Source organism: Neopsephotus bourkii, unplaced genomic scaffold, assembly GCF_033783945.1.
Source record: "Neopsephotus bourkii isolate Nb327-2 ecotype Australia unplaced genomic scaffold, CSIRO-AGI_Nbou_v1 NB_1637, whole genome shotgun sequence".
NCBI classification, from domain to species: domain Eukaryota; kingdom Metazoa; phylum Chordata; class Aves; order Psittaciformes; family Psittacidae; genus Neopsephotus; species Neopsephotus bourkii.
Window position 1 is genome coordinate 4781164 of NW_026902112.1, and position 14157 is coordinate 4795320.

Consider the following 14157-nt stretch of genomic DNA (forward strand, 5'->3'; position numbering starts at 1 on the left):
TTTATTGTGCTTGTGCATAAGAATCAGCTGCCATAGTTTTGACTGTGCTGTGGTTCAACTTTTGTAATCGTGTTTCACTGCTGTGCTTATATTAAGGCCTTTATCGTGATAGTCACTTCTGCTGTGTAGGAGTGTGTGGCTATTTTAAACAGACTGGAAAAGCAATATTATTAAACTGTAAAAGTAAGATGTTTTTGTTTTTCTAAACCAGGTAGGCTTATGTTCAGGGTTGTTATTAACGCTGTTTATCCTAATGCATGTGGAATCTGCATTACTACAGAGTCAAATGGAACTTAAAGGAGATGAAACCAACCGATTCCAATCTTTAGCTGTAGTGAGACATTCAGAACAATGCAGCCATTTAGTTCTGTGTAGATTTTTAAGTGTATGGATGAAGGGAAGGTAACCTAACATATGTGTGTGCATTGCAATTTGTATGAAGTAACAGAACTGTCTTAAATGGTTTCCCTTCAAAAATTGTGGTGATGAAGTATGATTAGATTGCAATCCAAACAAGCATCACTTCTCATCAATGTGCATTGAGACAGCCTTCAAAACTTCAACTTTGTTGTTTGTGAAAGGGCAAGCTTCTTCCTGCCAATTTAGGATTGTTCTGCAGGATTCATTTTATAGCATATTGACAAAACAGGTTGCTACTATTTAGTGTTATTTTGAAATCTGAAAGTATTTGTCTTTGAAATCTAAAAAAAATCTCAGTTGTTTGTAAAGGCTGGGATTTTATTTCTTTTTTCCCCCCACATGGAGTTCTCTCATCCCACACGTCAAGAAATGCACTGAACATCTTTCTGAATAAAAGATGGAAAAGGCTGTTAGAGTGAAATATAAAAAAAAACAACAAGATGTTTTCTGTTGTTCTAGAAAGAATTCTTTGCAAATTAAGTAGGGTAGTAGTATCTAGATAAAAGGAGAGTTTGATGGAGGTCTTGGGTCATACTGACCAACTCCCTCTCTTCCAGTGTTGTCATGCTTGCTTCCCTGAGTCTCTGTATCAGTAAATATTCTTACCCCATTTTTGGAGTACAGTACTTAGGGAATTCCTAGGTCTAAAAGTAGTGGCTTGGAAGATCTGGAGAGGTAAGATACTGACATTATGGACAGACTGGACAAGGAGACATTATTTATCTTTCTGGGGACTTTAGCTGTTCATAGAGGTGCTTTAGAAGTCAGTCTTGAAGTTATTGTACATTAAATGTTCACAAGACAATATGATTTCTGTCTCCCTTAATATTAACTGTCCAAAAAAAAAAAAAAGGCATGTGGTCAGACCTGGGTTGTGGTATTGAGAGGGAGAGAGATGAATGTACACAGTTAACCAAAGGTAATGTTCATCTCATTTAACCTCATCTTAGTCATGTGTGCTGGTCTTTGTACTAGTTATGCTTTCCATACTGGATTATCAAAGCTTTCTATTAATGTTGCTATTTAGTGATCCTATTTAAGAATAGGGGTACATAGTGCTCCATTGAGTCCTTAATAAAATAACATTAAGGTTTTAGTCTTAGTACAATAATAGCCCCTAAATAGGAAATTTTAAATCTGCTCTCTCTAACCTAATCTAAGATTAAAATGTCAAAGTGTTTGGTTTTTGTCTAGCCATGCATGGTATAATTTTGACATCTAGGCTGTAGTGGAGATGTAATGCTATAAAACTGCTGCAGCAGTGTGCAGAAAGCAAATACGTTTTCTCACTTCTGTTATAAAGTACAGTAGGAGTAGGTTGATTTGAGCCACAGCTATTTTATTAACTGATTTAGCTGTGCCTTATCACAAAGAAACCATGAAAAGATGAATTAGTCGTTTTAGTTAAATACAAAACCAAAGAACTTGTAAGCAGACAGCCTTTGCAGTACAGGCAGTATGTGTTTTACGTTTGTCACAGTTGTGCTCTCAATTTCCCTTTTCAAGAGCTGGTGCAGGTAATTTTGTTTAATGCACTTCTGCTAGGAACAAGGGTGGCTTTGGAAGGGTTTTATTGGCTGCATTTGGATTGCAGTGTTACAAATGCTTCTGTTAAAGAAATGTTTTGGTATACGAGTTAGCTATGTTTTTTTCATTAAGACTCTTCTTTTTGAACATTATGTTCCTGATATTCACACTTAATCAGATGCCTGAAACACTGTTAGACGAGGGTTTTTTTGTTGTTTTTTTTTGGGGGGTGGGTTTTTTTTCTTTTCAGAAACAGCTAACCTACTTACTTTATTAAATATTTAACTTAAAGGCAGATTTTATACTAAAATGAAAACGCTGTGTGATACAGGTGAGAACACCTGCTGTCTAGAAGAATGTATTTTACTTGTGGTAGTTGCGTGTGTAGTTTGGTGGTTTTTTCCATTTTTTTCTCTTTATTTTTGTTCCCACTTATTCTGTCAACATAATTATATCCTTGCTTTTCAAAGTTTTGTTAATAGTGATTGTTAGGTTAAACTGATTTTAGCTGCTGATTAGCAGGTCCTGTAACAAAAATTAAGAGAGCAACTAAATAAAAAGAAGGATTTTTCACAAATGAAATTTTCCCACATTGTCCCTTGAATTACTGCGGTAAAATTTAGTAATATGAACCTCTCCTATGCTGGTCTTTCAAATATTTGCTAGTTAGAAAGTGAACACTCTGATTTTTGAGATATATGTATCGGTTATGTGGGAAACCTTCCTCAGTTTGCCCTGTTCTTGGTTACAGTGCAGTGACTGTTTTGGTAACTTCAGAGTGCTTCTCTGAGTAGACTCAAGGCATTGACTGCTTCTCGCTAAACTATATTAAACATGTTGTTTTCTCAGTTTTCCCTGTGGCTTTTTGCCAGTTGTCTTTGCAGAGACAACTAGTCTGCAGTTGGTGTGTACCAGTGGCTTCCCTGGTCTTTGTGAGATGAATGTAAATAGAATATTGAACATTGACTAGTGATTGTCTTTTTCTTTGTTCTTGGCTATTACTGCTTTCAGTTCAATTGCTTCATGGTCTTTAAACAACCAACCAAACCCTGCTCCCCCCAAACAAAAAAAAAAAAACTCTGTTAAAATTATACTTTTCTTTTTGGCTAGAGTTTCCATGCCAAGCCTAGGAAGGAAAACAGCACTTGAAATGGAATTTGAAATGAATGAATATTTAACTAGTGTTTAATGTTCTTAATGCATTTTAAGAGGGAGATAATCTTGCTCTGGGTTTCTTCCCTCAACATCAACTTTGGGAAACTAATTTATTTGTCTTTTAAAATTCTAATGTTTATTTTGTATATAACAAGTAAGTAATAGCAAGACTGTTAATGAGAAGGGAAGATTTAGTTCCCTGTGAAATACTCATGGTGGCTGGAGTTGTATTCCAAAATCTGTCTGTATAACTATTTCATGGGCTAAGCATTCTAATGTTTTTAGGGAACATTAGGCCATAGCTCTAATTAATAGCGTTGTCCACTCTTTCTATCTAACGTACATTTTTTTCCTCATCTCAAGTATGTTTTTCACGTACCCCTGATATTTTAAAACCCTAAATGGGACCTTCTATTTAATGAAGCATTTTTTGTAATTGCTTTATCTTATAGGCATTAGGAACCCTATTAGTTTTCTGTTGGTATTGTTAACTACTTAGAATAGTGTTAAAATAAATACATTTTAATGCTATAAAATTTTAATTTCCTGGCTAGTAGAGAAGAGTCACATGGGGGAACGTTTCAAATTGCTGTCTGCTGCTTTGTTCTAGTACGTTAGAGGATGAGAAACAGCAGCAGCCCTGTATCAAGTGCATCTTTCAGCTAGTGACCTAACCAACACAGGAACTTGAAAAGCAGGTGCCAAGGGCATGTCTTGGTTTGGGCTTCCTTCAGCTTTTTGCCATTTTCCAGACCTAGGCCAGTAAAGGAAAGTAACTGTATTTCAGAATATCTGTAACTGTTATAATACTGTGGTCACGAAATATTCAATGGATTCTTTAAATAATAAAAGCTTTGGATATGTAAACACTTAGGTACAGGTTGGGTGGGGTTTTTTTTCAGCTGATTTTTTAGGTATCTTTTCTACACTGAAAAGAAAAAGTGGTCACTTCTGTAAATGTATACTTTGACAGAGCTGAGTCAAAAAAAGCCCACAACAAAACCCAAGATTTTTTAGCTGTCCCAAAGGGGTGAGTGTTTCCCTGTTCTTTAATGAATCTGCATGGATTTGTTTAAAGTTTGCTAATTTTGAAGAAGTGTTAATTCTCTCCATGTGCATCGTCCTAACCCCATTTGGGAAAGTGAATGTTTAGGAGCAGATCCACAGAAAATGAAAATCGTTCATGTTAACAGATTGCAAATATGTCTGGTAACCTCATTGACATCATTCCTCCTTTCATTCCTTTCATTTATTTTGGAATACACTTCAGTATAGCCAAGTAAGGAACAATTTTGTTGCCTCTACTCCTTATCAAAACCTGAAGAATTTCTTTTTCAAGCTGTGGTCATTTATGTGTGCACAATCTGGGTATATAACACAGGAAATCAGAAGCTTTAGAGGTGAACTTAGTTCTATTCCCATTCAAGCTTTTTAAACTATACATGTGCAGTTCATCAAATGTTAAAATGTAGCTTAATAGTTTTCTCAGGTTTTATTAAAATATGGCTATTGTTGTTATTTACAGAAATCGCTTTGCAATTGGTTTTCCTATCAGTCGATTAACCTTCATGCGCAGCATTGTTTGCTATTGATTTCTCAGTCATGGGACGAAAGGGTAAGAAGGCTCTGCTGATTATGCATGCAAGTGTCCTATTTTTTTATGCATGACAACAAAGGAAAATTGATTTTTGAGAAGGGGAGTAAATTTTCCACTCTGATTAAACGCATGTCCCTGTGGAAAGACCAGGGTAAACTGCTTTTAAAAATATTTTGGCTTTCTCTTTACATGGTGTATGGACTTTCTTTCCTGTCATTGACCTCTAGGATCCCCAGCGGCTCTCTAGAGAACCAGGTACCTTGTGAATTGCTGAGGATGGAAGTTAGCTGTGTACATGACTCTTGGCTTTTAAAGATTGCTATTTCATTTCTAAGAAGTCATCAGGAATTAGACAAGAATGAGTAGAAAGTTGGGGTAGGTAGATGAATGAGACTACTACTTGCAGATTTCAGCTAGTGATCATGTGCAAAGGTGAACAGTTTTGGATTTTGAGAGTGCTTAGCTGAACAGCCAAAGTTCTGCTTGATTTCATATTCTGGAGTTTGTGTCTAGGAGGTATACTAGCAAATTCTGTTTCTGACTGTTCAAGGGCCTATGACTCTTACTGGTAACCCAACTGGCTCAAAGAATACAATGAGCCTTTTGGTAGCCATGTAGAGGTCAGTGTGAAATTTTCTAACATAAGGATGTGCCATAATTGTTCACATTTCAAAAGTTAAAACAATTACAGATCCTTGTCTTTCACAGGTATATTGAGGAATCTTAAGATCAGGAAGTCATCTGTAAACTAAGAAACCTCTTAGCTTGCCTGTGTACAGAATACAAAGAGTGAATCAATTATATCTATTTATGGAGTGCTTTCTGTTTTCTTGGAAAAGAAGTTTAAATCAGGAAATGTGTTTTTTGTGTAGTGTGAATATTGCAGTAGTCTGACTTGCATGATTTTAATTCATAGCAAAAAGCTTTCATTGGAGGTAAAGAACTGTTTAACCTTTGATAATCTACATGTGTTAACTGAGCTCATGTAATGAATGCCATTGAACTACTGGTATTTTGCGTTTAAGAATTTTGGCTTGTTTAAGATACTGAATTGTTCTTCTAAAGCGATGTCAGTAAGAATTAATCTTTTGTAAAGATGTGCAAAATCCCTGACAATTATTTGAAGAAAAGGTAAAGATTTTATTTCAAAATAAGCATTTTTTAAATTGCTTTTAAATCCAGTGGCTTTTAAAAAAACAGATTTATGCCACGTAAAGTTTGAGTCGAATTCTGCACCCCAAGATTTTTAAGAATAGTTGGTGCCTGTATAACTCAGCCTCTCTTTAATGTCCAGCTTGAGATCTGTTAGAGGTCTTGGTTGTTTTATTTTTTAAAGAAGAATGCAGTTGTGACTCTAAATTGTACTTGGACATTGTACACTATTTTGCTGTTTAAGATCTGTACTTTGGCTCTATATGGATACCCTGAGCCTTTAATTGTGACTTGAGAATGCTTAGTCATTCCTTACAAAGAGAATGAGTAAGGAATTACAACCTAACGCTTTGCTATATCATTATACTGAATCACTGCTCCTTCCTGATACTTTGTAAAGCTGTTAATATGAAAGTCAATATGTGAAGATAAATCTTCACATATACTTTATTTGTGTACTTCTGTAGTTCTACCAAGTACAGAATAATTTATGCAATTAAACCAGCTTTTCCTTATTTTCATTAAACAACATAACTGTTTAATGGTTAGAAAGGGACTTTGAGATGCTGATACCCTACTTTTGAACTTCACAGGATAAAATATAAACAGTTATTAAATTATAATTGATCTGTGTTTGATATGATTAAACTAGCAGAGTTTTCTTGTAATAAATGCAGTGCAAGCTGGATCCAAGGCTGTTTCTGTATGTTTGGGTATTTTTTAGATGAGTTTGTAATTGATATTGACATTTTTCTTCAGAAGTGACAGAGTATTATTTTTGCGAGATGGAGCACTCCTTAGAACTAATGGGAAGATAAGAACCACAGGGATATTTTATAATTCATTAACCTAGAAGGAGGGGTTTTGGTGTAAATGCTGTCTTTCATGTCTCTTTTTAAATCTATTAATGCTCAAAAGTTGTTGCATAAACTTCTGTCTGTTTGTTCTAACACAGAATTGTTCTATGAGGGCAGGATGAACTAGGTAAAGCTGCCTGCAGAGAAAAGAAAGTCTTTATAATGGAAACTATGGGCAGCTCTAAGGATCTGTTCATAAGAATATGTAGAGATTTTTTTCAGATTTTTAATTCCAAATTGTTTTATTGCTCTTCTATATCTATGTTCGCATGTCCGAATTGCAATATTGTATTTTGTAAATGCCTTTTGGAAAAATCAAATGAATAATTATAGACACAAGCAGAGTGTAAACTTAATGGAAGATAGTGAGACAATTAAACAAGAATTTGAGTTCTTCACCCTGTGTCTTCTGGGACTCTGTTTTTCAGAGTAACATTACAACATTTTTGTTTAGAGTTTTATTTTTCAATAATATCAACACAGTTTAAACACTTTGCTGCTGAGTAGGAGCAGGCTGTCCCTGGAAGGGTCCAAAAACTATGTAGATGAGGCCCTCAGTGATACGTTTTAGTGGTGGTCTTGGCAGTGCTGGGGTAATAGTTGGACTTGATGATCTTAAAGGTCTTTTCAACCTAGTTGATTGTATGATTCTAAGTTTTGAGCCCTGTGTGTATGCCTCAAGAGGTTGCTGTACTCAGTTTTCTCAGGGTAGATGAGAAACACAGTATGGTTCTAGATTCACAGAAAACTTTTCATCCATTCTCTTTTCTTAAATAGCTTTCTATGTACAGTGTGTATGTGTGGGGGCATCAAATGTCATGTGGTATTGAGCTACTTGTATGCAGAAACTTTTTAATTAGGAAATGCTTTTCCATAGTTTGTGTATATGTACTGAAGTCTATAGCTGAGTGTGCTTAAGTGAGGGTAAAATTTGTTTTTAAAGCTCTGATCGTACTTATGTTGGCATTTGGGATGTTTTCATAGAAAAAAAGATATATAGAACAACACACTTGCATATCATATACAGTTCAGTGGTTTATGCTGAATTAAAACCTAGTTCCCTGAGCTTTACCTTCTCACTGCATTAGCTTTAAGGCTTCCAGGAAGAAGGCCTGTGAACGTCAACCTTTGCTTCCTCCTCCTCAAGACTTTTCACCATGATGCACATGTTTATTTTCTGCAGGGCGGGTGACAGACAAAGTTTACCAGTGCCATCCTTTAAGCTCTCTTCAAATGGTGTGAATGTGTTGACGAAATCTTTATGACCTTTCAGAAGTAGGGAGTGTTTGACAGTTTCTTCTGTTGCTTGGTGTAGGGATGCCACAGTTTCAAAACAAGAAGAGGCTACTATGTAGTGCACGGTTCAGTTGACCAGCAGGGTAGATCTTTAGACATTTGGCAGCTTTCCTATGTGCCAGGGGTCATTCCAGTTTTTGTTATGCTGACCTTGGAATCAAAACATCTGCTGAAAGACAGAACTGTTTATGGTGTTTGAGTGACCATTTGTGTTCCAGTAGATACTAAGTAACCCATGTGTGCTACTGCCATAAGCTTATATCTTTAAATATGCTGCAGTAGAGTGGGAACAAGGTGGTAAGAGAGGTACAGATGTTGCAGCTCTCCTTCTCAGTGGAACTCATGGAGGAATGTGAAACAAGTTTGTTGGCCTTTTGAGTGCCTAGAAGGGTTGCATGCTTACCTGTCATCTGCAGCTGTCCTCTGCAGCAATGAGGTGTTCAAGGATGCAGTATTCTGAAAACTGTGCATCTTGGTTAGAGAATAGGTTGGGGTCAAGGTGAAGTCAGGCTTTGAACAGGATAGCCTGTCTGGTACTGGGATCTTACTTCTGTGCCAGTCATCCCTGTGCTGGGCTGGCTCTGTTTGCCTTTATCTACTGGTCCTGGGAGGAGCCATATGTTTGGACAGGGAGAGACAGATCAAAGCATTTTGTGTTAAATAGTGGGAGGAGGCTGCTGTGATGTCAACCCTTCTTTGCTTGTTTTATTCTGAATGAAATAGTAGGTAAAAGATGACCTTCTGGCAAAGTGTGTTACTGGATGAGGCCTTGGTGGGTGTTTTGACAGTGTTTGTTAAAAATCTGCTCTGTGCTCTACTGCTTCCCTGGATGGAGGAATAATGCCAGTTCATGTGCTTCAGAGATTACACAAAACATTATGAGCCTCCTTTTAGCTCCCCTTTCCTTTAGTCCAGTAGTTTGCTTATGTCCCCATTTTTCACTGATTTATGAAACGTCGTGTTACCAAGCCAGTATTTATTAGAAATGGGAGTATTATGACACACTCTTCTTTTTCCTCCTCTGGGTTTATTCCCTGGAATTCATTTCCTGACTGTGAACCCAGTGCTGAAAGCAGGAATGAAAGTTGGGCTTTACCCAGTGTTTTACTATGAACAGGTTGTCAGTGCCAGATGTGATAGAGAAGGGTAAAAGGAGATCACACAGAATCCCAAGGGTTGGAAGGGACCTCAAAAGATCATCTGGTCCAACCCCCATGCAAGAGCAGGGTGACCTAGAGTACCTCACACAGGAACTTGTCCAGGTGGGCCTTGAATATCTCCAATGTAGGAGACTCCACAACCATCTCTAAGGAGATGTCTTTCCAGGTGTCTTCCGTAGTCAGTGACAGAATTTCCTCTTCACTGATGACCTTAGGAAGGTAGGTAAGGACAAGAACTAAGAAGCAAAATTCGTAAGAAGCCATAGAGCTTCTTTCGCTGGAACCAGATTAATTTTAGGTATTCTTAATGCTGTATTAAAAATAGAGAGTGCTGGTATTCTCTCAAGAGTAGGAAAGGAGGAGGCGGTGTTGAAAAGAACAGAAATGAGCAAGTGAAACAAAGTTACTCTGTGAAAACAACAAAGGTGGGAGAAAGAAGAGACAGTATGGAAACACTGCGGGCGGTGGAACTGGTGAAGTAGAATGCAACCAGAGAACTTGATGTAATGCAAAACTTCCTTTTAATGGATTAGAAGTCTTTAAAAGGCATCATCCCAAAGATAATGTATTCCCTGGGGATTTGTTTGTATTGATACTGGGTCTGAAAGAATACCTCATTGAAGAGGCTTAGTGGTAAGCTTTGTAAAACTAGGGTCTTACAAAGACTAGGGTAGGGTTTGGCATTCTTTTTCATACTTCTTACCTAATAGCTAGACAGGCATTGTCATTTCTCCTTTCCACAAAGCGTTCATATTCAAGTTATTTTTGCATGCTTTTCCCTGTAGCATGCTGTGCATCTCTCTGCGTTGATCTGATCCAAGTATAGAATTACACACCTTGAAGTCATACTGTGCCAGAATTAGCTTTATAATTAGCTTTACTGTAAAAAGAAATTCTGGGGAGAAAGTTGTGGGGCTTTTTCCATTTGTTTCAAATTAATTGAGCATCAAACTATTTTTAAGAAGAAATGTAAAACTGTCCAACCAAGGTAGTGGATGGAGTTTTCCACGTTGGCTGTTACTGTGTTTTTGCTGTCATGGGGGTCAGAAGTCCACGTTGAGATGAGTATCATACTCTCCAGACAGAGATTTCATCTGGACATTTTCTTTACTAAGTTTTGATGGAGAGAGGCTGGAAACCAGCTGTTGAGAACTCAAATGACACCAAGGTGAAAGGTGGAGGAGAGGAGAGGTTTATGGGGGGGGTGGGACCTCATCCTGGCTAAGTGATGAGGCCGCTGTTCTCTCTGGGAGCGCGCTCCGGGGACATTGTAATGGTTGATGAGTGCGTCCTTACGGCAATTGTTCTTTTTATAGCAGGGTGAAGAATATTTTTAATTAACTCCCTTATATGGCCAGAATAATTACTTTGTTCTAAAATATTTGATCTGTTTTTCATAGTGGAAAGGGAATGCCCTTGAAAATGAAATGCATCAACTGATATTAGCAGTTCAAAACCAAGCAGGTATAGTTAGTGTAGTGAAGTGTTACTTTATGCACTTTACTCTGGGTATTTGAAACCAATTACGTTTTGTTTGTATTTCTCACCTCAGATATAGACAAGTGAAATAAAATTTTAATGTATAAAAGTACTCAGTTTTACATAATCATATAGTACATTGAGCAACCAAATGTATTTTTAACATTGCTCAGTTTCTTGATATTAGCAAAACATGCATTTATCTGTAGATTCAAACTTTTATGTTAGTTATGCTATTTTTTTATAAGGCTGTTTTTAATCTTGTAAGATAGACAATAAAGATACAGATGACCAGATACAAGCTTGAGACAACAGAAATACTCAGTGAGTGAATATGAAATCTTGGTTCAGGTCGTTAATGTTCTGCAGACAGTTGACAGCAATATTAACGTTACAGAATTGTGGAAGAAATTCTAGCATGAGATAAATTATACAATCCATTTGTTTTCTGCTTTGGCAGGTTTTGATAAAGAGGAAAATAATCTGGCAGCTTTGAGCTTGATAGGCAAAACTTGGTGTTTGATGTCTAAAGCCAGCTTGAAGGTTTTGTGTTCCTGTAATTTTTATGAGTAAGATGTAAGTGAAGATTCAGACAAACTCATTTCAAATGAAACTTTATTGCAATGGGTATTTTTCTAATTGTCACCACAGGGTTCCTTTAATAAACTGTGTGGTGACAGTTTCTGTGCAGCTCAGTCTTTTATCTGAGTTTCTTTGCACTAAACACTATGTTATTAGCACAAGTCTCTTAAGTTTAGAATTGGTGTGGAGTTGTTATTTGATGGAAATTTTTAGGTGTGATTTTATTAAAACCAGGACATTATGATTTACATGGTTTACAGAAAAACCTATATGGAAATCCTGTGTTTGTGTTGCCCAAGTGGATGTAATGTAGGAAGTAAAATGATAACATGATGAGATGTGCTGGGAAGCCACAAAGGAATTTCAGACTTGTTTCATTCCAAATTGATTTTCTACCTGACGTGTCACAGTCTTTGTGAGTAAGGATGTAAAGGATTTAAATTCTGTAATCCTTGCTTCTTGAATTCTGAAGTATTAGAGATGTTAGTTTCATTAACCTATTAATTTTTTAAGTGCTTCTCTGATCTTAGAGATAAACCCTTTAGTTTAAAAAGCCTTTATGGTCAGCAGCCTGTCTTAAATATCTTTTTCTGGCCATTCTTCAGCAAGATCAAGTGAGTATATGTTCTGCCAATTTATTTGTCACTCTGCAGTGATGTGTGGCAGCTGAATGAACACAGGTTTTCCTGAAACTATACTTTTTTTTTTTAACTTCTAGTCACAGAAATAATGACTGTGTGTTCTGGGAAAGTTAAAGTAATTAAACTGGCTCTGCAGTTTTATTCGATGAGCTGTGAATCACACATTGATGATGTATCTTTCATACTTGTCTCTCTTCTTGTGCCTGGCCTTGTTAACAGAATTTGATACTGAAGTTTTTCACGTGCTTGGTGGCTTTATGTAGGTGTCACAGAGCTCATCAGATAAGCTTCTAGTACTGCAGAGCCCTCGCCTGAAGTAACTGCTGCTGTGCTAGTGTGAGAGAGCACATTTCTGAAAAAGGAGAGTTCCCAGGGAGTGAGATCATATCCAGGATGAGGCAGTATGTTCAGGTTCCAACTGTTGAGCAAGAAAAAGCCTATGATTATAATTCTGCTTTTGAACCAAGACCATGTATGTGTTTGGGTAGGTGAAATTACCATTTTCTGATAATGTGGACTACTTCTTCTTACTGCTGTTGAGTAGAATAAATGTGTTTAAAAAGAACCGCTACAGCTGTTTAAATATGTACAGTTTTTAACATGTAAAGTGCAGGTTGCGGGACTCCTTTAGCAAGAGAGAAGGTGCATATTTTTAACTCAGAAAATCCCATAAGTATTTTTTAGAACTTTTGTGTTGACTATCATGTAAGTGTGAACTTCTCTGTAGATATTGCTTTATCCTTTATATTTACTTGTATAAGATGACATAGAGATGTCTTCTGGGGGGAGACTTAAATTGTCATAGGAATTTTTGTCGATAAACCTGCATAAAATGAAGTGGGTTCCTTTTGCCTGGCTTAGTGTCCACGCTCTGTAGACCTACAAAACAGCTTATTTGTGTGAAGCGAATGTGTGCTTTGGATCAACTTGTATGGGTTAAATTTGTACCCGAGAAGTAGAGAATCCGTTTTCAATTGCTCAGCTTCTATCCATCTTTTAGAACATTCATCTTTTCCAGTTTATATTGTGAAATGTTCCAAGATTTTGTTTTATTTCTTTAAGTTCAGTCTATTTTCAGTGTATGTTGTTAAGATTTGATTTTTGTGCGATGATTTGGGGTTTTAATATTCATACTTCTTTTTTAACCTATTCCTGTGTTTTCTATTAATCTTAACTGGTTAAATCAAAACACTGAGCAATAGTTAATAGCTTTTCCACAAAATCTGTCTAATGACTGTTAATTGTTTGGGGATTTGCCTTTGGTTTCCTTTTTTTCTGTGTTGTTTGGGGAGTCTGTCACTTTATTATTTTTCTGATAGTGCTCTGCTTTAATTTCTCTACTGATAATACCTTTGGAGGCTGAAAGCTTTGATAGATTAACTCTCACTTTGTGATACTTGAATGTTCTGTTGAATTTAGAAAGTTCTTTTAGTGACATTAACATACCAATTTTAGTTTTACATTTTAATGGTAGAGAATTCTTTGAAAACTTTGTTGTTTTGTGTTTGCTTTAGGGTTTTCTCATGTAAAGTGTGCTATAGTTAAATACACAGCCATGTAAAGATACTAGTGAAAATCCAGGGTGGGGAGAAAATTGTCAAATCTTATATACTTAGCTAGGCATTTTTCTTTATGTCAAAATTCATTGTGTGCCGTAAATGTGAAGAGCAGTGTTTGAACAATACAAAGTTTCCATTAACTGAAACCGTCTGATACGGCTGCCAGAAGAAGTTGGTGCTGTTACCTGATAGACTTTATCCTCCTTGAAGGAGTAATTCTATGCAGGTTTTATGTTAAATTTATGTCATTAACACAGTTCTGAAAGAGCATCTGAAGATTTAAGTTGTGGGTCTTTGCAAAGACTTTCTTCTTCTGTCACATAAAGAAGAAATTAAAAGATTATTTTTTTTAACTGCCTCTATCTTGCATGCAGTATTTTACAGTATTTTCTGTTCTTGTTACATTTTAGGTAGCTGAGGCAAAATATGTTGCTGCAGTTATTGTAATAATATTTTGTTATACTGTTTGCTCTGGACCAATGCTAAGGGTCCATAAAGTAGAAAATCAAGTAGGAAGACGCAAGTACTAAGAGCATTGAGCCAGGTGCAGAGCTGTATATTTAACTCCAGAAGCATTTAACAGGATGAAGTCTTGTTTTGGTGGATTTTGATGATCTTACTTGAATTTCCCAATACTGAGTGATATCTTATACACTAATAACTCATTTCTTGTCATGATTTCACTTTTAAAATGTTGCACAACATTTCTCTCAGTAGAATGTTTTTGTGCAA

General features: G+C 36.4%; 1 protein-coding gene across 5 annotated transcripts in view; it reads left to right on the plus strand.

The window, feature by feature from the left end:
• The window catches only part of EFR3A (EFR3 homolog A), a 77830-nt gene that overhangs the window by 6688 nt on the left and 56985 nt on the right, over positions 1–14157 (plus strand). The window contains exon 3 of one of the 5 annotated variants that reach the window (XM_061374097.1): positions 4628–4717. The exons of 1 other annotated variant lie outside the window; for it this stretch is intronic. In XM_061374097.1, coding sequence (XP_061230081.1) covers positions 4705–4717 — 13 coding nt within the window. In that variant the 5' untranslated portion in view covers positions 4628–4704. Of the gene's footprint in view, positions 1–4627; positions 4718–12144; positions 12351–14157 lie in introns of those variants that run through there. 3 more of the 5 variants (XM_061374095.1, XM_061374096.1, XM_061374094.1) reach the window with 3 other exon arrangements.